The 26,274-nt window shown below is 41.2% G+C and overlaps 1 protein-coding gene across 2 annotated transcripts in view; it reads left to right on the top strand.

The window, feature by feature from the left end:
* Positions 1–6,048: 6,048 nt before the first annotated feature.
* TGS1 (trimethylguanosine synthase 1) overlaps positions 6,049–26,274 on the top strand; it is a 33,786-nt gene continuing 13,560 nt past the window's right edge. For both annotated transcript variants that reach the window (XR_010829684.1, XM_048072434.2), the window contains exons 1-12: positions 6,049–6,208; positions 6,702–6,766; positions 8,975–9,147; positions 14,726–15,584; positions 17,067–17,190; positions 18,164–18,250; positions 19,330–19,501; positions 21,043–21,394; positions 22,271–22,444; positions 23,423–23,566; positions 24,909–25,125; positions 26,169–26,247. Coding sequence is in view for 1 of the 2 variants with exons in the window: in XM_048072434.2 (XP_047928391.2) it covers positions 6,111–6,208; positions 6,702–6,766; positions 8,975–9,147; positions 14,726–15,584; positions 17,067–17,190; positions 18,164–18,250; positions 19,330–19,501; positions 21,043–21,394; positions 22,271–22,444; positions 23,423–23,566; positions 24,909–25,125; positions 26,169–26,247 (2,544 nt within the window). In the remaining variant the exon portion in view is untranslated. The remainder of the gene's footprint in view (positions 6,209–6,701; positions 6,767–8,974; positions 9,148–14,725; positions 15,585–17,066; positions 17,191–18,163; positions 18,251–19,329; positions 19,502–21,042; positions 21,395–22,270; positions 22,445–23,422; positions 23,567–24,908; positions 25,126–26,168; positions 26,248–26,274) is intronic.

A 26,274-nucleotide genomic window follows, 5' to 3' on the forward strand; every position in this document is an offset into this window, starting at 1 on the left:
TCTTGCTTTTCAATAGACTTCTGTTAAAAAACTTTCGCTTTGCTTCTGTGAAAGCTACTACTGTTCAACAGTGTTACTGTTTCACTGCAATGGCAAATGCCAAACAAACCACAACAATTACAAGAACCTGCATCTCTCATAGATCTGTCTAATGACATAACCCGAATATGGCTATAGCATAACTAGAGGAGTCTGTCCATCACTAGAAGGGTGAGACTTAAGGTATCTTTAAGAAGGCAATCATGGGATCAAAAATGCACAATATGGTCACTAGCAGACCTAAATAACATGCCTGAATATCATGTTCTGTTGCTGTCCTTCTAAACATTTGTTTGGCTCATCAAACATTTGAAGAAAATACTGATTTACCTGGGATGGCTTAATATATTTCAAAGTTAAAACAAATATATATATATGCTGAATAAGAATTAGGAATGCAAGGTTTCTGGGACTACAAGAGTTTAATTCTCCTTGACACCGTTGCTGCAGAAGATTAATTCCTCATGCACCAGATCACTCATATCTAAGTGCCAAAGGGGCCTCTGATGCTGAAAAAAATCTCTCTTACAGATGGTCATGAAATCATCTGTGAAACTACTTTGACCTTGTGATAGCTTTTGATAGCAGTTGCACAATGGGTTCTAGCTTTCAAAAAAAAAAAAAAAAAAAAGAGATAATTCTGAGAGACCTGTATTTCTGCAAGGCACAAATAGTATTTGAGTATTTGTTCATTTATACATTGCCAAACATCTTTTTAGAGGACTCAAGGGTCACTGGAGCTTAATCCAGTTCTAAATCCTTCTCAGTTTCTCCTCTTTACTAGAGTTTGTATTTCAAGCCAAAAGGAAAAAAAAAAAAAAAAACCTCACTATGGCATAATTTTCCATATACACTCCACAGATATGCTGCCATTTGCCTTCTTCTGTCCCATACTTTACTGGAATAATGTCCCTTTAAGCCATTCTTTCTCTTGCAAATGTAACGCAAGAGACTGAAAAGGTACAGAATGCCAAGCAGGAAGCCATAAGATAGAAACATATAATTGGAATTTAGTTCAACCAAAACCAGTGAACACAATGCAGAAAGTCTTCCTGATACTTCAGCTGAATCTGTTCTTGCCATATAGAAATTGCACAGATCACAGATTTTCATGTATGGGATTCAGGCTACATATCACTTCCTGGTAAGAGAGAATACAGTGCGTTGAATTAAATACTCTTAGATATTTCTCTGGGTTTATCCATTACAGAAAGATGATAGAATGACTGTGTTTTGAAACATGTAACTCAGAAAATTTTGCTCTGTTTAAATCTGTTTATAAACCAAGCCTTTGATAAAAGACTTGGATTCTGATTATATTCTGATAGGTATGTAATCCAAACATTTCCTCCATAAAAAGAGTGAAGGTTCTTTTCTATGAGGTCTTACGTAGGCATATAATATATACCCCAGCCTGACTCAGAAATATTTGCCTTACTCCTACAGCACTTCTTTCACACAGTAAGGTACACGTACTTGTAAGGCTGGAGCTCAGAATTACAGGATAAGAGTTACTCTGAGAACACCTTCCGTATATAAAATATACACATTGCATATATTTGTTTTGGTTTTGCTTTCAACAGCTAAGGGCAGCATTCTCAGCACCCCCCAACTTACCCTTATTTGGTCAATAGTCGTGGAAGTTAGTCTTGATAAGGGATTTCAAAAGAAGGAAGAAATGAACAGCTTTAAAGCCAGCCAGGAGGCAAGGCCACACTGAGAAGCACAGATAGATGTTACGAAACCGGGGTCACTGGCAAGTGGAGGTCTTTGCTATCGCAAAAAAAAAAAAAAAAAAAAAAAAAAAAAAATTAACTCTGAGGTCCATGAAAAAAAGGCTTTGATGCTGAGGGCAAACATGATGTGGGAGAGCAGAAAACAGGAGTGAGAGTCAGGGAATGAGACAAGGCAGTCGTTCAGGCCAGGACATGTGAGAATAGAACATGGGCCAGTAGAAGAAAGTGGGCAGAAAAAGAGATGGATCACCAGAGTCATGCAGGCATGTGGAAGTGGAGTGCTCATGCACAATGCCCTCTGCCAGTGGTTGTAGCCCATTGCCCTACTCTTCATGTGTCCTGCTCATGAACTTCCCCTGGCATGCTAAGGCAAGGTCCATTTGCTACAAGCTACAAATTTTGCTCAACTTGTACTTACCAGGTAATTTTTTTCAAGTTCCATTGGAAGGGCATCTCAACACCGTACTGTGCCAATGTGAAGCAGTCCATTTTTTTCCTACAATACAAACTCACAGTATCACAGTATCACAGATTTCTAGGTTGGAAGAGACCTCAAGATCATCGAGTCCAACCTCCGACCTAACACTAAGTACTCCACTAAACCATATTGCTAAGCTCTACATCTAAACGTCTTTTAAAGACCTCCAGGGATGGTGACTCCACCACCTCCCTGGGCAGCCCATTCCAATGCTTAATAACCCTTTCGGTAAAGAAGTACTTCCTAACATCCAACCTAAAACTCCCCTGTCGCAACTTTCGCCCATTCCCCCTCGTCCTGTCACCAGGCACGTAGGAGAACAGACCAACCCCCACCTCTTTACAGCCTCCTTTAAGGTAACTGTAGAGAGCGATAAGGTCGCCCCTGAGCCTCCTCTTCTCCAGGCTGAACAAGCCTGAACTCCTTGTCAAGCACAGACTTAAACCAGCTTCATTACATATGCCTTTTTAAAACCTGTATCATCAGCAGGTATTTTTTAAGGGTGGCTTATTTTACTTTTGCTTAAGCACATTATTTGCCAATACAAGCTAAAATGACCTAAGCACTGTTACACACACCTTTCTGCTAGTTAGTGAAACATTTTAAAACCCTGTCTGATAAAAATCATACTCAAAGTGCATTGTCCTGCCTCAATCAGACTTATTTGTGCAGTGTTGGTCCAAGGGAGATATCTCTTCTAGGACATAGTCCGACTAAAACAAGGAAAAGCAGAGGTGCAGACTGGCTCACAGAGAAGGAATGTTGAATATGCCAGGGCTCTTCAGCTTGGGAAAGAGATTACAAGGAATGTGATTGACACATACATAATCCAGTAGCATAGCAGCTGAGTACTGATCAGTTAGTCAGTTTTCTAATATGGTAGCATTTCTGGAAGCTGACAGAAGCCATATTAGAAATGAAGAAGGTGACTTCTCATGCAACAGCTGACAGACCTGTGCAATTCACTGCCAGATGATGGCTCCAGGGGAAAACTGGCTAAGTAGCATGAGGAGAAATCCACTGTGTTACTAAACAGGCAGAAATCTTATGCATCAGCTGCAGATAGCTGGAGAACACGAGAGTATCAGCAGGGATAAACATCTGGCCTTACCTGCAGGTGGCTCCTCCTTGGGGCTGGAGGATATTGGGCTTGGATATTATAAATATAAATAATATACATTTTTAAATACTTTAAATATTATATCCAATATTGAGCTTGGTTATTATCACACAACTGGAACACTGCAATTGAGGGCTCTAAGCTTTTCAGAAGAGATAGGCAGGGAAGGAGGGGCGGGAGTGTTGCCCTCTATATTAAGAAATTGATAGATAGTGAAGAGCTGCTTCTGAGAAACAGCCACAGACAGGTTGAGAGCTTGTGGGTAAAAGTTAAGGACTGGCCCAATAAAGGACACCTTGTGGTTGGGGTCTACTACAGGCCACCTGATCAAGGGCCCAAGGCCTGTTGACGAGGCCTTACTGCTTCAGCTGTAAGAAGCATCATGCTCGCACGCTTTGTGCCTGATGGAGGAGGAATTCAACCACGTGGATGTCTGCTGGGAAAGCAGCACAGCAGGCTGTAAGCAAGCCAGGAGACTCCTGGAGTGCTTTGAGGATAAATTCCTAGTCCAGGTATTAGCCAAACCAACCAGAGAAGCATTACTGGATCTGGGGCTCACCAATGCAGACGAACTCATTAAAGAGTTTAAGACTGGAGGCAGTCTGGGCTGCAGTGACCACCCTGAACTTCAGAAGAGTGAACTTCCAGCTATTTAAAGACCTAGTGGATGAGACTCCCTTAGGGACAGAGGAACTGATCAGAGCTGGCAACTCTTTGAGGACACTTTTCTTAGAGTGCAAGAACACTGCATCCCCACTTGTAAGAAAGCAAGTAGGAAAATCAGGAAACTGGCTGGTCAGACTGAGGCACAAGAAGGAAATGCTCGGACAGTAGAAGCAGGGGCATGTGGCCTGGGAATGCCCTCCCACTGTAAGCAAAGAGCAGGTTTGAGACCACCTGATGAAACTGAACAGGTACAAGTCTACTGGGCCTGATGCCATGCGTCCCAGGGTCCTGAAGAAATTGGATGATGTAGTCGCCAAGCCTCTCTCCATCATATTTGAAAAGTTCTGGCAGTCAGGTGAAGCCCTTGGTGACTGGAGAATTGGAAACACCACTCCTATTTTTAGAAAGGAGGACGCGGGGAACTACTGAGCAGTGAGCCTCACCTCTGTGCCTAGGAAGATCACGGAACGGATCCTCCTAGAAGCAATGTTAAGGCACATGCAAGACAAGGAGGTGATCCAAGACAGCCAGCATGGCTTCACTAAGGACAAATCGTGCCTGACCAATCTGGTGGCTTTCTGCGATGGAGTGATTGCATCCGTTGACAAAGGAAGACCTACCAATGTCATCTGCCTGGACTTCTGTGAGGCCTTTGACGCGATCACACATGACATACTGATCTCTCAATTAGAGAGACATGGATTTGAAGGGTGGACCATTCAGTGGATAAGGAATTGGCTGGATGGCCACAGCCAGAGAGCTGCAGTCAATGGCTCTATGACAAGGTGGAGGCTGGTGATGAGTGGTGTCCCTCAGGGGTCTGTCTTGGGAACAGTGCTGTTTAACATCTTTATCAATGATATAGTGGGATTGAGTGCACCCCCAGCAGATGATACAACAGAGGGAAAGGACACCACTGAAATGGATTTGGGCAAGCATAAGAAGTGGGTCCATGCAAACCCGATTCTTTACTCAGAGGGTGGGGAGGCACTGGAACAGGTTGCCCACAGAAGTGAAGGTGTTCAAGACCAGGTTGGACGGACTTTGGGTAACCTGATCTAGTGGGTGTCATCTCTGCCCATGGCAGGAGGATTGGAACTAGATGTTAAGATCGCTTTCCAACCCAAGCCGTTCTATGATTCTATGTAAAGAATAACCCTATTGTTCTTATACAAAAGCATTCTTTGTATTTCACTTGAAATGTAGTATTGTTTCTTTAGGAGTATAATAATTCCCAAAATATTTCACAACCTACAATTCAACTCAGCACAAGGCTGTTGCTAAACAGTTTGTGTTGAAAGATTTTTGTTTTATGGCTTTTTCAGTTTTGAAATACTAAGGTGACGTAGTTTCTTAATTGCAGATGCAGTTATAACCACATTAGTCCTAGAATTGGTATTACCTTTGCCTGTATTTCTAAAGTATTATAATTAGAAAGTGATAGATACATAAAGTCCCGAGTAATGACAGTATTTAATAATTTTGGTTATATCAGATGGGAGAGTATGCGGGATACAATTAACTTTAAGATTTTTGTTTGTAATAGATAGAATTTGTTGTTGGATGGTGGTTGTCCTACTGTCACCTGTACGGTCAGTCCTGCATCCAGATTCCCCTTCACGTATTTCCTACCTGACACTTCTTAAAACTCCCAAGGATATTTTGCGTTCCCATGAGGCCATATAGCCTTGTAACCCAGAATGTGCTAATGCAGATGAAACAAGACAGCACAGCGGACAAACACCAGAGCAGATTACGTGTCGAATGCAGCTAACATAAAGCCCAGTATCCTTCATTAAAAGCAAACACCTTGCAGGGGGGGGCTGAAAACAGAGCATACGTGTATACTTCTTCTATAACTCTGCCAGTGTCCAACAGACAAGCTACCAGGTAAGACCACAAATTCATGATTTTATTATCTGAGAATTCGCATTCCCCTCGTGTCCAGGCTGCGGGGACAGCGGGCGCCCCCCCACGGCTGCCGGGCCGGGCTTGGTGCTCGGGGCGGGCCGGCTGCTGGCGGCGGTTCCGGCGGAAGGCGGCGGCGGCAGGGCCGCGGCGTGGGCCGGGGATGGTGCAGGACCCGCGGGGGGTGCTGGTGGCCGGGCTGCTGCTGCGGGCGGGGGCGGCGGGCGGCATCGTGTGCCTCTGCTCCCGAGCCTTCGTCGAGTGAGTGAGGGGTCGGGGTGCGGGGGGGGAGACCGAGCTGCTATAGCGGCTACGGGGGGAGGGGGGGGCAGGAAAGGGGAAGGGAGGGGAAAAGTGGGGGGAGGGAGGGGAAAAAAAGGCAAGGAAGAAAGGAAAAGGGGAAAAGGAAAAAGGGAAAGGGGAGGAAAAGAAAGAGGGAAATAAATAAATAAAAATTAAAAAGGAGAAAGAAAAAGAAAAACAGCCGCGCGCGGCTGCGGGAGGGCCCGCTCGGAGGCGGAGGGAAGGGACTCGGGGACACGGGGAGGTGGCCGGGGCCCCCCAGGCGTTACGTCCCACCGAAACGACACCTTTCTGGCCCTAAAATGCCCTCTGAGGGGATTCTGCCTGCCAGCTGTGTTTTCTGAGCGCCTCTAGGCTCTTTACGTCAGGCTTTAGGGAGGCCTTTTTCGGGTTTTTCGTCGCTTTGTTTAATGGTGGCCAGCTGCATCAATGTTCCTCTTTATTTTTGTAGGGATCGGAAGTTATATAAGCTGGGATTAAAAGGATTTTATGTCAAAGATGACAATGACAGTACAGGTAAGGTAATGTACAACATGCTGTGTGGCCATATATTATGTGAGTTGTGTGTGGCTATTTGGGGTACAGTTGGACTGCGTAACCACTAGCCCATACCTTTGTGCCTATTTTTGGCATGCTTTTCTGTACTTTTGTTACAAAGACAGTTGTGAGTAAAAACGTAGCACGTATGTAGCTTTCAAGTCACTACAGTCTTGATGTGGAGCTTTGTGTCAAACCAGGCACGATGCTTATTTCTGCCCGCACAGATCTATCAGCTCACATAATCACTACCTGGTGCACAGAGCACGTTAGCTCACACGTGTCTGACTTCTCTCAATTCATAATTTCACCTTCCCCAACTCAAAATTAATTCTATAACAGAAGGTCTTTAGATCCTTGGTGGGCCAGCTGGCAGCAATACAGTCCTCTGCCTCTTCCCTAGCCTAGGATATTAGCTGGTGCTGATGAATCTGTTGGGCCAGGATTAGGGGTAGAAGCAATGATGCTGATGTCTTGCAAGGTACTCTATCATATGATGATGGCTTGGTTTGAAAGGAAGAAGTCTGAACAGAAAGGAATGTCCATAGAAGCTAAGGGTGAGTAGCACAGGGTACGTGGAGGAAATGTGAATGGAGTGAAGCAGCAGGATGTAAACCATGTCTTTGTACATGTATAGCTGAATTCTGGTGAGAGTAATCAGTTAAAAGCAGAAGGGTCTTGTGCTATAACTTAGCAGTAAATATACCCTGACCAAAAAAAAATCATAAATCTCAGAGTTTTATCAACTATACCATAAGCTTTTGTATTTTGTAACTTTAATGAGTATAGTCAATACACACTTGACTTTCTCAGTGGCATTTGTCATATACACATGCAATATTTTTTGAAAGTTTGATAGATACGCAAGCAGGGATTCAATAGTTGATCAGATGTTTTGGAGATGAATAGGTTCTGCAGTTCCAACAGTACATCTTTGTAAAATCATACCATCTTTGTTATTTTTGAAAGAATTGTAACGAAACCGGCAGTTTCTTGTATTTTAAGTTTGTTGTGATATGTGCCAAAACAACTACTTTAAAGAATTTTCTTTTTATAATACTGTGGTGGTGGGGTTTTTTGTGTTGCTTGCTGGGGATTGGTGCAGTTTGCTTCTCCAGTTAATGAAGTGGATGTGTGTGGTGGTTTGACCCTGCCTGGCAGCCAAGCGCCACACAGCTGCTTGCTCGCTTCCCTCCTGCTCCATGGGATGGGGGAGATAATATGAAGAGCACGAGCAAGAAAACTCATGGCTTGAGGTAAAAGTGGTTTAATAGGTATGGGAAAGAGGTAAAAAGAAGGCAAGCGATGCGAAGGAAATTGCTTGTTACGTCTCATAAGCAAATGGGTGACCAGCCAGCCTCTGAGCAACAGCTGCCTAGGTAGCCAAAAACCCTTCTTCATTTTCTACCCCAGGCTTTATTGCTGAGCATCACGTTATATGGTATGATGATCCCCGTAGCCAGGCGGGTCAGCTCTCCCAGCTGTGTCACCTACCAGTCTCTTGTCCACCCCCAGTCTAATGGCTGGGGAGTGCAGAGTGGGGAAAAAGAGCCTTGATGCTGTGCAAGCATTGCTCAGCACTAGCCAAAACACCGGTGTGTTATCAACACTGTCCTAGCCACAATTCCAAAACACAGCACTGTCCAGGCTGCTGTGAAGGAGGTTAATTCCATCCCAGTCAGACGCAGTTTTGGCTGTTGAAGTTGGATTTTGGTTTCTACTGTTAGTCATGCACATTAGTTCTCCACTTGTTTTTGCTTCCTGTTTTTGCTAAAAATGTAGTGTGTGCATTCCAGCCTGGGAGCAAAGGCATACAGAAATTGAGAACTGATTTGAAGTTGTATCCCTTCTTGTTTTGTAGGATGGCAAATGTATCATGCTCACGAAAAGGAGAAAATAATCATATTAAAATAATGACACAGTTGGAAAGTTTGGAATTCATGTGATAATATTGAGTTAATGGGAAAAAAATAACGTATAAAACTTTGCATTTGTATCAGTGTTACTGTTTTTTGATGTGCTAGAGCAAAAGATGAAAGATGCTGTATCTAGTAATAGCTTCCCATGTACTTAAGAACTTTAAATGGCAAAGAAAGCTTAAGAGATGATCCTGCTATTTTTTATAGGCCATTGTGTTGCGTGGAGGTGTCAATCAGATTATATTCACTTAATATAATTTGTTAATAGGGGAAGAACAAGCATCTGAGGAGGAAAACCGTTGTCCCAATGTGGCATTCAAGGTGGATGGTAATCATGGTCTGGCCCTGGAAGAAGTTGAACTAGACTCAGAGGCTGAGCTTATGAAGAGTATGGGATTGCCTCTTCACTTTGGCGGACATTCAGCTCACAGGGACTTTGTGGTAAATCTTTATGTGCTTTATTTGTTCTGTTTACTTCGTCTTTCCAAATGTAGGGTGTTGCGGTTTAACCCGGCTGGCAGCTAAACACCACACAGCCGTTCGCTCACCCTCCCCCCTCCCTCTCTGGGATGGGGGAGTGTTGTCGATGGAGGGAAGACACAAACGCTCAATATGAGTGTTAAGTATGCTTCAGCTTTAATGGATAGCTCAATTGTCTTTTATCGTGTACAGGATAATTAGCTCATACATATTGCAAAAGCCAAGCTCCTTATTGGTAAGCGTCATCTCCTACCCTATCTGTTAGTTCCGCATTCTTTTATCTGCTAGTTCCCTTTTCTATTCTAACTATAACTCCAAGGGCAGTATGCCCTTTACTATCATTGTTTCTAACTGCCTGGGATTTTTCGCAAGAGTTCCCGGACAAGCCTTGCGTACGTGTCTTTGCTCTTGTTTCTTTAGACCAGCTGGGTGCGGTAATCCGCCATTTCCTTATCTTGCAGCTGCATGATATCAATGTGATTACGCGCAGCGAGCCAGTCCTCAACAATTCCCCCGTTTTTATTTTGAACCAAAAGCTTTCTATAGATTTTTCTATCAATCACCGCACACACTGCAATAAGCAAGGTACAATAAGCAACAGGGTCAAAAATCTCATGCAGAACTACGATTGTAAAGTAGTGTGCCTACTAGAATCTACATCAGTCAACAAGCCACTAAGCGCTAGGAATGTTGCTTCGCAGCGATACTGCTTCTTACTCGCACAGCACAATCACACAATCACACAATCACGCAGAGAGGCCTCTTGCACTTCTCATTCATACCACAAGACAATATCACTTAAAATAATTTGTGTGCAGCTTCAGGAGGTCCTTGTCTGCTCCCGTGGTGAGCGGCTGAGAGTGGAGACCCCTCCGAGGAAAAAATGCTCGGGGTGCACCTAGGGGCGTCCGTTCCACAGTCGATCCCACAGCCGAGCAGAGCGGCTCCTGGCGCAAGGAAGGATGCTATTATAGTTTGTATAATGACAGCAAAGAGATGCATTGCAATAAGGAGCACGTGTGGCATTGACCCCTTTTTTTTTTTTTTTTTTTTTTTTTTTTTTTTTTACACATGCTATTACTGTTGCTAGAAAAACCCTACTAGTTAACTGCTCGAGCCTTTTTATTAGGCAACTAAATACTACTCGCGCCGCTACTATAATTAGGACAATTATTAGCAGTAAGCGTAGCCCTTCTTTTATCAGACCCAATATCCAACCCCCCATGTTCTCAAACCAATTTGCAAACAGTCTATCAAGCCAATTATCTTGGACCACTATCTTCTTGGTGTGGTCTCTCAGCCATTTCAGTTGCTCGTGGATTGACTCGCCATGGTCCGAGAGATTAAAACAGCACATTCCTTCGAGCTCTTCACACCCGTGGCCCTGTGCCAGCAGTAGAAAATCAATCGCCGCTCTGTTCTGTAACACAGCGTGTCGCAAGCTGTCCAGGTCCTAGGCCATTTCTGTGAGTATCTGCGTAGTCACATTTAATGTTTTCACCACTGTACTTCAAATCTACATTTTACAAAGTGACCAGCAAGTGTGCCACATTAACTGACCAACCTCTGAGATTTTACCTTTCATACCAGTGTCTTCTTGGGCTCTTTTAATTAAACACGTTTCTCATTCAAGTGAATTGAAATGCTTCAGTTGGTTTTATTCTCAGGAGCCTCATAAAAAACAAAGATATTGCACCCTCTTTGTTCAGTTATTCAATGTTTGTCTCTTTCACAGCAAATAATTACTTCATTGAAGTTAAAACTTCCAAACATAACTTACTAATAGTCTCCAATTTCAGCTCAGATCACTCGTTGAAAATACTCTGCTAAATACAGATAACTTACAATAACTTTAACAGTTAATTGTCCATAACAAACACCATGGTTTTTCTCCAGACCAATGTTCAAATTTTAAGACCACCCTTTAATATTTCTTTGTACAGGTGAAAAACAGTCTTCAATTTTCTAGTCTTGTTTTAAATATAAAAGTTGGAAGGGACATTCAAGTTTCAAGTCTCCACACTGAACTTAAAAAAAAAAAAAAAAAAAAATCATGTGGAGGTAAACAAATCAAGTTGTATACTCCAGGAGGTAGAGGCCTTCAATTTGTGTTCATATATACATATGCACAGAATTCAGTGTTCCAACAGAAAAAGAATTAGCCAAAAAGTAATAAAAGTTATTTACTACTGTGACATTTCAAGACTTCCACAGCTTTGCCTAAAGACACAAACACAATTAACATTTTTTTTTTTTTTTTTTTTTTTTTTTTTTTCGAATGTCACATTTGCTTGTTTTACAGCCCAACAAGCTAGTTTCCCAAGGCTAGCCATAGCATGGGCTACCGCCACTCCAGGCACAAGTGCCGCCGAAAAGAATCTTTCGGCTGGACCCCAGAGCTCGACCTGATCATCACAGTCACTCCCCAAGGTTTTTAGACTGCGTCTCGTTCGGCGTTTCCATTGCTGAGTAATGTTTCGCAATTCTTGACTGTGTAGGTCAGGGGCAAACAAAGTCAAGCGTCCCAAATAGCATGGCCCCCCGTGCGCATTTGCTGGGATTCCCTGCCAGGCTCGATCTCCACAGATCAGGAATATGCCAGGTGGTAAAGCCTTGGCAGTCTGCCCCGGTAACTCTTCACGACAATCTATATCTGGCGTCTTACGCTTTTCTAAAAAGCACTTAAGTAAATTAATTGCCGCTTGTTTCTCCATGCTTACTCACGGTGCCGTTGCCCCCGTGCAAAGCGTGTCTTACGCTTTTCTAAAAAGCACTTAAGTAAATCTATTGCCGCTTGTTTCTCCATGCTTACTCACGGTGCCGTTGCCCCCGTACAAAGCTTCCGTTCGCGGCGTTCCGGCGGGACCCGCTATGGGTTCGTCCCGGGCGCTCTTCCCGAGTCGCCTTCTGCTCGCCCCAATCTTATGTTCCGCGGATTCCGGGTTACGTAGTCAGAACCGGCTTTCCCCTTGTACTCCGTCGCCTAATACCGGCTTACTCGTTTCGGGTCCTCGTCCAGCAAGGGTCCCTGTTCGGGCGCCATTTGTTGTCGACGGAGGGAAGACACAAACGCTCAATATGAGTGTTAAGTATGCTTCAGCTTTAATGGATAGCTCAATTGTCTTTTATCGTGTACAGGATAATTAGCTCATACATATTGCAAAAGCCAAGCTCCTTATTGGTAAGCGTCATCTCCTACCCTATCTGTTAGTTCCGCATTCTTTTATCTGCTAGTTCCCTTTTCTATTCTAACTATAACTCCAAGGGCAGTATGCCCTTTACTATCATTGTTTCTAACTGCCTGGGATTTTTCGCAAGAGTTCCCGGACAAGCCTTGCGTACGTGTCTTTGCTCTTGTTTCTTTAGACCAGCTGGGTGCGGTAATCCGCCATTTCCTTATCTTGCAGCTGCATGATATCAATGTGATTACGCGCAGCGAGCCAGTCCTCAACAGGGGAGAGAAATGGGAAAGTGAAGCCGGTGAGTTGAGATAAAGACAGTTTATTAAGACAGGAATATAATAATAACAATAATAATAATAATAGTGATAATGATAATAGTATTAATAATAATAATGTGTAAGAAACAAGGGATGCACAATGCAATTGCTCACCACCCGCTGACCGATGCCCAGCCTATCCCCGAGCAGCCGGCCCCCCACCCCGGCCAGCCACCCCTATATATTGTTTAGCATGACGTCAGATGGTATGGAATACCCCTTTGGCCAGTTTGGGTCAGCTGTCCTGGGTCTGTCACCTCCCAGCTCCTGCTGCACCCCCAGCCTGCTCGCTGGCAGGACAGAGCGAGAAGCCGAAAAGTCCTTGGCCTGGTGTAAGCACTGCTCTGCAACAATTAAAACATCAGCATGTTATCAGCGCTCTTCTCATCCTAATCCAAAACATAGCACCCTACCAGCTACTAGGAGGAAAAATTAACTCTGTCCTAACTGGAACCAGGACATAGGGGCATGTCTACTCTTCAATTATTTTTGAGACTGCAGTTCACGGAAATGTATCAGAGCTGGGGTTAAGCGGCTTTGCTCAGGTACCTCTAGCGATGTATACCATCGTGGTCTTGTAGTTTGTAAAACCCGTTTGCCAATTGGACTAGATAGGTTTGGCTGTGCTTTGTGCTTCCCTGTCTGTATTGCTTGAGCTGCTAAAGGGAGCTGGTTTAAAACAGCCATGGTAACACTGGTGCTCTGCTGCAGGACAACGTGTGTATTCCAAACTGAGCGTGTGTGTTCACATCATCCCCTTTAACCATTTAGCTTTAGGTAGTAGTAGAAAAAGCTAGTTACGTGCATTCCCCTTGTAGCTGATCTTCCGAAGGACAGGAGTTAGGCTGGGGTACTCTGCTTCCTATACAGAGCAGTTTGGCTCTAGAGGAAGGATTAAGTTTTGTGGGGGTGAGAATAAGGTAGTGGGATATTCACTGTGACCAATTCATAGAACACAGACCTCCCTAGAGTGAGAGCGCTTTTTTGCAGAGCACTCTGTTATTCTGACCTGATTAATTTGTTAATGTACAAGTTTCTCCTATTTACTGTTTTAAATGATGACGTTTTAATAGACCTTACAGGCATCTAACTTCAAGCCCAAGGTATGCGTATGATTTGTGTTGCTATGTAGTAGTACTGCAAATAAGTCAAGTGAAAAATAATACATGTTTTTACTAGATTACTACTAAGTGGTGTGCTTTGCACCGTGTGTATTAACATGACATGATGAGGGATGTGAACAAAATATTAATGCTAATTCTCTGAATCTAACTCCTTTACATTACACCTTATGCATTTGTCAGTGCAACAAAAGCAGGGATTGCAGCCGATGAGGCATTTGGGGTAATATCCATACATTTACAGGTTTTTGGCCATGTGAGTTGTATATCCTCATCACCACCACCACCCTTTTACATGCCAAGTTTAATTTGGCAGTTTATTCAGAAATTTGGCAGATTTATCTTATAGAACATTGTGTTGTTCATGGATGTTTTTGCCTTATGTGTGTAAGCAGAGGAAGCCCCACTGAAACAAGTGGAGTTGTATTTGTTGAAACCTTAGTGTTTCCTTTCAGTAAGAGGTTTTTGTCTTCTGTTTCTGTGCCCCCCCAGCAGTCCTTGATGTTACTGAGTTTTACTGTGGAGCTCAGCCCAGTGACAACAATTTCTGACTAACCTCCCTTCAGCATTTTGTGCTGTTTCACATTGATGTATTTTCTTGTAAATCCCTGAGCAATGAATGACTTCTCTCCCAGCAGTCCTACTTCTGTCTTGAATTCTGACTTCTCTTGGTGCATCTTATTTCAGAAGCTCTCGCCGTTGTTTGTCACAACTTTCTCAGACATGTGAGCCAAAGTTACGCAGCTGGGCACTATCAGACCCATATAATCCTAAGCCCATTTTCTGGGGAGAAGGCTAACATTGGGGTTGCAATCAGAGGGAGGGTTACAACAGAAGCAGAAATGTGCATGCAGGGAGGACAAGAAAAGACTGCCTGTATGTTCTGGACTTCTAAATATGTTTATCCATTGTATTTTAGGCAACAGAAAAATATAGAAAGAGAAGTAACAAGAAGATTATGAAAAAGAAAAAGAAGAAAAAGGAATTACAGCAAAAACACAAGGATAAAATGGGGCAGGAGTGCCAGGATCAAGCTAATGGGGATCACAAGCAGTCCATCTCTGATGACCCAGCCCCAGCTACAGAGCAAAGTAAAACTGAAATTCTAAGTGAAGGGAACTGTGGAAGTTCAGAAACTCTTGCTAATGAGGCCTTACCCAGTGAACTTAAAGACAAATGGGAGAGGTACTGGAGCGAGTACGGAGAGGGCCTTCTTTGGCAAAGCTGGCTGGAGAAGCATAAAGAGGCCTCATTACCTGAGGCCACAACAGCCTCTGAGCCTTGGAATAGTCCAGACACCAAGGAGGAGTGGGAGCAGCATTACAGCGAACTGTACTGGTATTATTGGGAACAGTTTCAGTACTGGACAAGTCAAGGATGGACTACAGAGAGCTCACACAACGACAGCATGGAAGTTCACGGGCTAACGCAGGAGGCAGATCTGTCAGGAAAAAAGGACCTTGTTAGCCTGGAGGCTGAAGGCAGCGAAGTGCTGAGCTTGGAGCTGTCTCCCTCTCACACCAGAAGTGAGGAAACACTCACTTCAAGTGCTGAGCCCCATAACGAGATAATCTCTGGGATCTGTAATTTAAATCTGAATTTGGACAAAGTGGAGCAGAGCAGTGCACCTCTGGCAGTAACCCATGAAGACCCCCAAGAGCACGGTTCCTCTAACAGTGAATGCCAGTGTCTTTGTGCTTCAAGCCAGAAAGAGCCCTGTGATGGAGGAACCAGGAAAAGAAGTGCATCTTGTGAAAATAGAAGTATTAACCAGTCAGGTAATACAAAATCGCCAACATTGATTCTACCAGTATATTCCTAACTGGTTGCATACAAAAATATAAAAAACAAGTCTATGTCTTTATTATGCCATTTTAAAACATGGATTGAGTATTTTATGTAAAGATTGCATAATTAATTCCTTCTTTCTTCTGATTCTCTGGTACATCTCTCCCCTCTCTAGCCTGTATATTGAATGTGTTCTTCAGGCACAAGTGATTTTAACACGACATATACTTTATAAATCTCCTAAATGTACGACAGAAAGTGGTGAGAGAGCATTGTTGGTGCTTACTGATTTATTTATTTACTTTAGTATTGGTGTTGCAGCAGTGTCATTCAGCTGATGTTTTTCTCACTGATAGTCTGAAAAAAATGGAAGAAAACTCAGGTTGATGTTTTCATGAATCTGACAAATTTAAAGACAGCTTATATTTCCAAAAATGTTTCACAGATTTTTTTTCAGATTTTTTTTTTGTTGGCAGGTTGTTGGTTGTTTTTTTTTTGTAGCTTGTTTTCCCTTCTGTCTAAAAATGCCATGCTTGAAAATAAACTCTTGTTGTGTTGTACAAGTGGACAACCGTCTGTTACTGTGGACCAGATGACTCTCAGAGGTCCTTTCCAGCATTAAGCTGTCAGTTAGGCAGTGAGCTGCAGTCATCATTACAACCCCAAATTCATCTGTGCACAACTAGTGCTAACAAGTGGAAGTGCCAGGTTGTAGACAAGCACAGTGAGAGGCAGAGTCTGTGCCTTACAATACTGGAAGAGTTTCCTTGAGGGATGTACAAGATTGGGCTGCAGACGTTTTAGCCAACCAGTTCAGTATGCAGAGAAAGGAGATGGCTGTCCTGTTTGCTAGTTTGATAAGCAGCAGTGTAACAGCTTTCCTGACTGATGTATGCTTTCTTCTACTGAAGAGGAGGGGTGAAGTATGTGATTAGCATCTTGGGACTTTAGTTTGATGGGGAAAACCTCTGAGTCTGTTGCTAGTGACCTTCTAAGGAAGGAAGAAGCAGGTGCGCTCCCATCTTCATCCTACAGTAGAGTTGAAATGACAGAGATGAAAGAAAAATCTACTTTCCAACAAGACATGAGAGAAGGTGCTGGAATCCTCTGTTATTAAACCTATGTGAATGTCTTCACGCAGCTAATTAACTGAATACTAAGTTTAAGAACAAAGAAAAAACTAGTTGGAATTTGTATCCCATAAGCATTTTATTTTTCTTGGAGATCTGAGGTATTTTGATGTCAGTCCTGCTTAAGATTATTAACTCTGCAGTGTAACTAGTACTGGAAGCTTGTGTTAGTATGTTGTCCCTCAAATGAAGATAGGTAAAGATCTGGACGGTTTGGCACCTGTGCCTTATTTGTCAGATTCGGATATGTAAAACATCTTAACTGTATCTGCAAGTGTACTATGGGGATGGGAAGATCTGGAATTGATCAGGCAAAAGGAAAACGTGATCTCATCTTTTTAGGTTCACAGGGGTCCTGTAACTCGTGTAGTTCAAATGACAAAGAACAGTTGCTGTGTCGTGACACAAATGAAGATGAAGAAGAAGAAGAGCCTCCTGAAAACAGAGTTGCCAAAGTTAAGAGAAGGTAAGTCATGACATTTAGACCATCTTTTTTCTCAAATTGTGATTTATAGCATCTATTTGTTTGATCAAGATGGTGAGTTAAAATTTCAGTGCAAACCCACATAGTCTTCCATCACTGCCTACCACTTTACCTGGCAAGAAGCAGCAGATATTTCTTCTTTTCCATTGCTGTATGAAAAGAATGTATGGCCTCGATGCTGAGTTGTGTGTAGGGTGACAATACCTCGTGTCACTGAAGTATATAAGATTGTTAAATTGGATATGATGATTTGTTTAGGTCTAGTTAATGCAGAAGGTCTGAGAACATTATTAAATATTTTGTATTGTTTAACTTAATTATGTGCTGCCAATAAAGTGCTCAGTGCTGTGACAAGCATAAAATAGCTAATCTCTGCCTTGTCACAGTTTTTTTCTTTCCTCTGTTGCAAATTTATAACCACAAAGATGATGGGATGGCTCTTTTTCCTCTAGTAAGTTTACAAACTCAAAGATGAGGGGAAGAATGGAATTATCATCTGCTAATGATGTTCCTTTTGTTATAACATTTTGCTGTTGCCATAGGATTAATAATGGATAAAGTGATAGATAACGTAATAGATGATGAAGATAATTCGGAAATCAGGTGAACAAATGCTTTGTGTTCATCAGTTCTGCGTAGGGCTTGGTATTAAATGTTTTGAGAAATTATTCAGAATAGCTGGAATATTTATAACCCCTATGGAAGGACATAATGTCCCTGGTGTTGGATAAAAAGAGCTTATGCATATAAATAGGCTAGTGTTATCTGCCTTTTTTGGTTTCAGCAGTGTGTGGGAAAAATTACTGAAATTCACATTTAAGTGGTCTCAGTATAGGAGTTTTAGTAGCATTTCTTTAAAATAATAGTGGGCGGGTTTTGTGGTGTGGTGTTTTTTTTTTTTTTTTTTTTTTTTCTACCAGAAATTAAATTTTTGGTCATCTGTGTTTTTTCCTAGCCATGAACTGGACGTGGATGAGAATCCGGTGGAAGATCCTGAGGAAACCTGTTCTATTTTGGGTTTCAAGTGTGGCACAGGACAAAAGTAATTGCTTATAAGGAGCTCAGGGTTTCTTCACAGCAAGTCTGCTCTGTTAATATTATTTAAATAGACCGTTCATCTCCATTCCAATTTTGTTAAACTTCTTGAAGATAAATGCAAAGTTAGTCTTTGCACTGTAAGCTTGAAACTGTAAGCTTTAGCAATAGAAATCCAAAGTTACAGAGATGAGTTAAAAAAACAAACAAGAAAAGCACTTTGAAAGACGGACATAACTCATAGTGTACTTACAGTTATGTAACTGCACATGACTGGATAAATAACTGAAATGGCCGCTCAGTTACTTAAATTAGGGATGCTTCAAGTCTCAAACTGTTAACGGTCCTCTTAGTTTGGAGTCTGTGGGCTTAGATCATAATTTCTAGATGTTTTATTTGTTGGAATGAGGTTGCTTTATACTAACAAAATGATAGTATGTTAATAAAGCATTGCCATGTTATTGATTAGTGAAATTTCAGTGTCAGTAGTGTAACGTAAAGATATGGTCATCAGTGCCATTGAAGAAACATTGTAGGACACAGCTAGAGTGTAGATTAAGTCTAGGGCTTCTTTGTGATGTAAGTTGTTTAATACAAACATATATGTTTCAGAGAGGAACATGTCTTGTAGTTGACACTCTGTTCTACTTCATAAAAACTAATTACGTGAAATGCCCGTATTTCTTTTTTGTTGTTGTTTGGAAATGTGTTTACCAAGGTACGAGAGTACCTGTTTTGAAGGTTCTTTACAGCCACCAACATGATGCTTAATTTTACAAATCAAGATTATTTCTCCATTTCCTATTCTTCTTAAGTCTGGTCTGGGAAATTTTATCTACCCAAAGTTACGAGTCTATTTGCCAAACAGGGTAAACGTTTTCACAAAACTATTTCAAAAAGGTTTAAATGTTTTCTTGAAGGTATGTCTGTTTTGCAGCTTTATCCAGTTATACGTGTTTTAAAAGAATATTTAGATCAACAGATGTCTCAAATATTTAGGTCTAACTCACGTTCTGTAGACATATACATTCATGTTAAAGCTTCCCAATTGGAAATGGGCCAACTAAATCTTTTTCTTATTTTCAGGTATGATGGAATTCCAGATTTTACCCACCGAAGTGTGCAGTACTTGGAGAAAAAAGCAAAACTCAAGTCCAAATTTTTGGACATGCGTAAGCCAAGGAAGAGTAAGAACACACACATCTTCTTTACAGAAGAACCTGAAACATCTTCCCAAAAAAATAAAACTCTGAAGAAGGTGGGCTTAATTGTTAGTGTTGCTGTAGTTCTATAGAATTGTCTGTTCCCTTGAGCTGTTGTTGCGTTATGGAAAAAAAAATGCACAGAGTAGGTGACACTTTTTTTCAAGTGCCAGTCTGATGCTCTTTATTCTTCTTTTGCTCCCCACTCTACTCCTCATCCTGCTTAGGTGAAAGGTAGTTAGGTTAGAGTGGATATGGAAAGGCATTGGTGGATTCTTGTCAGTCTGTTAAGAGGAATGGTGAAGTTACATGGAAGTCATTCCTAATGTCTGGGTGCATCATTCCTTTAGAGGAGTGCATAGATTTCTGTAGCTGTTAAAAAGAAAAGGTATCTTTGGTCTTAAAGTGGATGTGAGGACATTTGTTAATGTTGTCATTTCAGTTATGAGGAAAAGAAAATTGTATATATTAGTGTATTTTATGCAAATCCCTATTATTAATCTTAGTTGTTGTTTCTTTCATGTAAAAAACTGCACAGGACTTCATGTGTTGATTGCTCAAATGAGGTGTTTGATGGAACATCAGCAACAGGATTGTTCATTCTGTAGAATTTCAGTTACTGTTATTTAGTCCTGACCCTCTGTTGGTTTTTTTAGTGATACCAACATTCTTGCTTAGACCTCTGTCTGCGTATATTTCCAACTATGACTTCATTCCTTAAAGTAATTGAGTCTCTTTGAAATGTTACCTCAGATTGTAAATGTTACTTTGCATTCTTGTGGGATTCTTGGCGCTCCCTAATACCCCATTGTAAAACATTGTTTTCTGGTGGTGACAGTGTATATTGTCTTGAACTCCAGTACCATTGCTGTAATTGTGCATCAAAAGCTTGGTCACTGTGGTCTTGCACCTGAAGCCAGCCTTGCCTGAGGAGCACTCAGATTATGTGAAGGAAAAAGGTTAGAAATTTCCTCAGACTTTCTGATAAGGAACTGTCCTAGGCCTAGTGCCACCCAGAGCAACTAAGGTTAAAATTGAGCATCTGCATATACCGTTGAAAAGTTTGAACTGACATCTGTATGTTGGCCAGGATGTAATGCTGAGTTACCTACTGTGCAATAGATCTGATGCACGCACCATTTGGTACATCTTGGAGGTGAGGCAACTGATGTGTGAAGGTTATTTTACATGTTTATGCTAACCTGGAAGGCAAAATACAGCTGTTTGGAATGCAGATCAGAGAAAAAAATAGTTAATTAAAATGTAGTAGTCTTGGTCAGCTGTGCTCTCGCAAATCTGACTATTTATATTTCAGATATTATTTGCAAATGATTCGCTGTTGATATTGTGGAGTTTCTGTTTTGCATGTAGCTAGTATCTGGATACCAAAGACAGCTTATTGTGAAAAAGTTGTGCAAAGGGAGCAGAGCTAAAAACTTGAATGTTTTTGGTTTGCTTGTTTGTAGATATTTTACTTTTTTCAAAATTGGAAGACTGTATCCATGGTAGGTGATTTTGAACTGTAATGCTTTTAAACTGCCCTATTTGCACCTGGTTACCAGCACATCTCACAGTCTGTGGTATTTGACAATTCCAGGTGGAAGAGTTCCTGAAGCAGGTTAACAAACCTGTTGAGGAAGCCGCGTCCCAGAAGGCCTCTCCTCAGGATAAAGTGGAGGGGTCGTCCACAAGCAGCGACTCAGAGGATCAGGAAAGCGTTACCACCACACGGAGTGTGAGATTCAACATTCAAAACCCTGAGCCCCTGCCTTCCAGCGTGGGTGGTGGTGAACCTGGGACAAGTAAGCCTGAAGAGGAAGCAATGGTCACAACAGCAAACGGTGCAGATTGCCAGGGCACGGGGAAGCTGGAGTGTGGCTCTGGAAGGGAGCTGGTCCCTCTGGACATACCAGATTATCTCCGGGAAGAAACAGAGGATTTGAGCCCAGGTATTCCTAATTCCTACAAACTGGACATGAATTGGCAGTTTCTCTCCCAAAGTACGGCATTGCGTGGTATTTATTTATGCTGTGTAGTCAAAAAGACTTCCTCGGTCCAAGTGGTAATTTAGAGCTGTACCAGTGAATGTAACTTGTTCCTGGAGCGCTTAAATCCTATGTCTCACCTTTAATTTAGATAGTATTTCTTTATAGATGAACAGTTATTGTTAATCTTATGTGTGGTCTAACAGGTCTCTTGCTCACGCAACTTTTTCTCCTGTACGGTAAGAGTGATTAATTTCAGGTAGAGGCATGGACCATCCAATTTTGGGTTCACAAATGCACCTGGCTGAGCTTTAGGCAACATGCATTGTTGAAATTTTTTTTCTAAGAAAAAAAAGTCATTTATTGTGTGAACCTGCTTATTTAACACTTGGAAAAAAACGAAATGTGATTATTCAGGTTTCCGCATAGAGTTTAATCCTTTCCACAGTTATGTTAGAGTTCTACTGCAAAGTTCTCATCTAGATTGGTTCTTACTCCTTTTTTTTATATATGGACATGAAACTAATCTCTGATCCATTTGGTTGCTCACTATGGAGAGCTTATTGCCGTCAGTTGAAGATCATGTCTTACCTGTTAACTTAGATAATGGGTGAAATCTTTTCATTTTAGGACTGTTACAGATGCATGATAGATTACTTTATTCCTTTGTTATAAAGGATGCCCTTTTTTGACTTAAACCACAAATCTGCATAATCTGACAGACAGTAATAAAGGTCATTTAGTAGTGTTGAACATTTTATATCTTGACTCTTATCTGCCTACCAGTTGCATTTCTAGTCTATGAGAACAGTAATTGTTAACTTTTGCAGTGTCTTCCAGTTGTAGATGAAAAAGGTACTGCAAAGAAGAAGGAGAAAAGAAGGAAGAGAAAGAATAAAATTGCATTGGGATCTATACCTGCTGAGATTGCTGCAGATCCTGAGCTAGTCAAGTACTGGGCACAACGTTACAGGCTGTTCTCTCGGTTTGATGAGGGGATCAAACTAGACAGAGGTACGTTTAGTACAAAGTACACTGACTTGATGATATAAAATGTATCCAAACTGGTGACCCTTCTTGCAGCTTATTACTAATTTTCTTGCTAAGTGGAGTATTACTGAGTGTGCGTTTGCAGCTCTGGATAAATTCCATCAGCCACTGTGCAGACAAACAAAAAATCTAAGGACTTCCTTGGAGCTTGTAGTAGAGCTCCTAGCATGGGACATCCCTCTTTCTGATAGTCCTGATGCTTGCTGATGATCATACCCAAATAATACTTAATCAGGACTTTTTCAGAAACTGGATGACTTTCTTTATTTCCAGATGATCTTGGAGGTCGTTTCCAAATTTAATGATTCTATCGCTCTATTCTATATATCTTATGAAATAATTTTGTGAAAATTTGAATTGTGCTGATGAATGTAATTTTTTTCTGTTAAAATAAAAAGTCTTTCAGCAGTCATTTTCAATGTCACATTTTTCCATGTTTACATGGAAACCAGTTCCAAATCATCAGTTCATAGGTAAATGAGGAATTAGGATTACTACTTTGTATTTGTGTGGTGTTTTTGTACGCCTTTAATTTCTAATTCTTTTCCATATAAACACATAGATTATTTGGCAGACAAGACACTGCTGTAAAGAAAATAATGCATAGTATGTAAGAGGATGTATTTCTGTTTTTATTTGTTGCAGAGCATAATTGTTAGATGTATAACGTTTTTTGCAGCTATGTTGGTGTGCTTTTCCTTGATAGGCACCAAGTTCAACAGCATTCTCTGAGAATGAGGCATATCTGTACTCTTCAGTGAGACTTTGTTTGCTTAGCAGATCCCTGGGCTGACGAGAGTTTATCATCTTGAAAGCCTGTATTTCCTGGTTGAATGCATTAAGCTAGAATTGCTGGGATTAATGCTAAACCTTCAGCTGTTTGTTTTTAATTTAGGTGACCTTGAACTAAGTGGCAAAAATAGACTTCTCTTCCCTTTGCAGAGGGCTGGTTTTCTGTTACTCCCGAGAAGATCGCTGAGCATATTGCAGTCCGTGTTGCCCAGGCGTTCAACTGTGATACGATAGTGGATGCGTTCTGTGGGGTTGGAGGAAATGCTATTCAGTTTGCTTTGACCTCGAAAAGAGGTAAGTAGGCATTGTATGTAGCACGCTACTTTGTTTCTTCAGTCGTTTTCCCTAAAAATTTGGGTATGGACTTTGTTCAATGATAATTTTTTTTCAGTGCTTCTGAAGCAACAGAATCTTTTTTGGTTCAACAGAATGGTAATAAGAGCTTTCTTTTTTTAAGAAGGACCTATAAAACTGTTATCATACTTTAAGTCAAAGTTGGATTTATGTTGTACTAGTCAAAGTTACTTTTACATGGCATAGTAACTAGTCCGTAGGATGCTCTGAAGAGTGATGATAAAGGTTAAGTTCTTTTTGCAGTGCCAGCCCGCAGCAACACCAAAAGGCTGCTGCTTTTCTCAACAGTTACATTAGGTCTTTGCACTCAAAAACATGCTACATGTGAATAGTACTTAAAATACTGGAATGGGATCACCTGCAGGTTCAGCAGGACCAAATATAGAAAAGCGATGATAACTTGATACTGGTATAAATTCCTGTTGCCAGGTAATGAAACTGCAGTGAATCATGAGAGCACTTTCTGTAAAAATATTGACTACTTAATCCTCCTCTGCTCATCAAACACTCTGGTAAAATACCAGCTCAAATAACACTTCTGACTAATTTCTGAGCAAGAAAAATGGTAGTTTGTACTGCATTAAATTTGGTAAGCTATGATGCATTCTATAAATATTTTCTAAATTTCACATAGTTTCTTGTATTTCTTGGCTAAATATGTATGATTTTCTACTGCCCTTTTATTATAACTCTCTTGCTCTGTTGGGTACTCAGTTTTCAGTACAACATGATCAGCCACAAGATAAGAGTTCATCTTTAACAGAGGAGAAAAATGAGTTTCCAATTGCCACTGTTTAAGCTGTTGGGCTCCTGCCAAGATGGAAGAGAGGAGGACTGCCTCCCATAGGCACACAGCTTTGCCTGTCCTGTACTTGAGCTGAGGTGGGGGATTGTCATGGTAGTAGATGTAAGACTCCCAAAACTCTAATGGCGTGCAGAGGCTTCCCAGTTCTGCAACAGCAACTGAGCCTTGGCTGTGGTGTTTCCATGCTTTGGTGTGAATGCAGCCATTCCTCTATTTGTGGAGCCTCTACAACAAAGTAAAGGACCTTCCTTCCCCTTTGAGGAATTGAAGCTTCATGTCTACTACTGCCTACAAAATAAAGTCATCACTTAGCACATAAAATGAATTTACAGATGTGACTTGTATCTGGTGGCCGCATGAGAACATCTTCATCTTGAAGCTTCTACCTGGCAATTAGGTGGCGTCCACGTGGTGGTCAGATGGTTTGTGCGCTTCACAACTCATGTTACTTGTGCATTTCCTCTCGTTCATTTGCAGTGATCGCTATTGATATTGATCCTGAGAAACTCAGCCTTGCACGCAGCAATGCCGAGGTGTATGGTGTGGCCGACAAGATTGAATTTGTGTGCGGAGACTTCATGGTGCTGGCTGCTGACCTGAAAGCTGATGTTGTGTTCCTCAGCCCTCCCTGGGGCGGGCCTGACTATGCCACCGCTGAAATCTTCGATATCCAAACGATGATCTGCCCAGATGGATATCCTTTCAAACTTGTGTGTCATTGTGGTTGTGATTTTCAGTCATTTATGTTTTCTCTCTTTCTACCCGTCCTCTTTTGAGATGGGCTTTGCCACATCCAGTTTGCTGACTGGAACTCATGTAAGCTTTAGTTGAAGTTACAGGTGTACCTTGTTTGTTTAATTCTCCTCCAGCCTCAGCTATATTAAATCTAAACCTAAAATTAAATACTTTTATTGTTTTTTATTTGAAAGAATAATTGTCATATAGGGTTATTTTTAAAAGGAGGAAAAAAACTTTTAGAAAAATGTTCACATCTTCTAACTTAAAGTACTCATTGAATGTTTTTAATTTCTTTATAGGATTTTATTCCAAAAAACGGAACTGATCAAATAGGCGTGCGTAACATATAGGCAATAATTAGTCATATAAGTTATGACTGATTATGAATTCTTTTTTTAATGAAAACTGTCATGTACAATGTAAAGTAGCAGCTACTTGTGATGTGGGAAAGCATAGAGGAATACACGCAAAATATTAACCCTTTTAATTAATGTATAAAATTTAATTAATTTATTCGCATGGTAGGGAGCAGTCATTCAGTTGGGAAGGCATTAGCGTAATAACTTCATCAAATGTGAAGTGATGTTTTTCTTTTCCAAATAATCTCAGTTGTTTCTCCTTCGGCTAAATTATAGCCATATTTCTAAGGGTGAAGAAATTTTTGTTTGCATATGTGGGATGATTATGTAAAATGGATTAGAAAGCAGATATAAAACAAATGTACTGGCTATAAACTGCATTTCAATTTCTAAAATGCTTCTCTGCAGTCCAGTTAAATTTTCTAGGGAAATTAGTAATTTTTTAGCTTTCTAGTGAAATAATGGTGAAATAGTTTCTGCATTTAGACAGTAGTAATTTCTGCATTTCAGAACAGTATTTAACTTACACAGCCATTCCATTACTGCATAATAATGTAATTTGGGACATGCTTTCAGAATGAATGAATATATAACAATTTCTCCTTCCTCATTCTTCTTTTTTTCCTTTACTGGCTTCTACATTTGAAATTTTCAGGCTCTCCAAGAAGATCACCAACAACATTGTGTATTTTCTACCTCGCAACGCTGACATTAACCAGGTAGGTTACTGGATAACAGCTTGATAA

The sequence above is a fragment of the Anser cygnoides genome, chromosome 2 (genome assembly GCF_040182565.1).
Source record: "Anser cygnoides isolate HZ-2024a breed goose chromosome 2, Taihu_goose_T2T_genome, whole genome shotgun sequence".
In the NCBI taxonomy this organism is placed as follows: domain Eukaryota; kingdom Metazoa; phylum Chordata; class Aves; order Anseriformes; family Anatidae; genus Anser; species Anser cygnoides.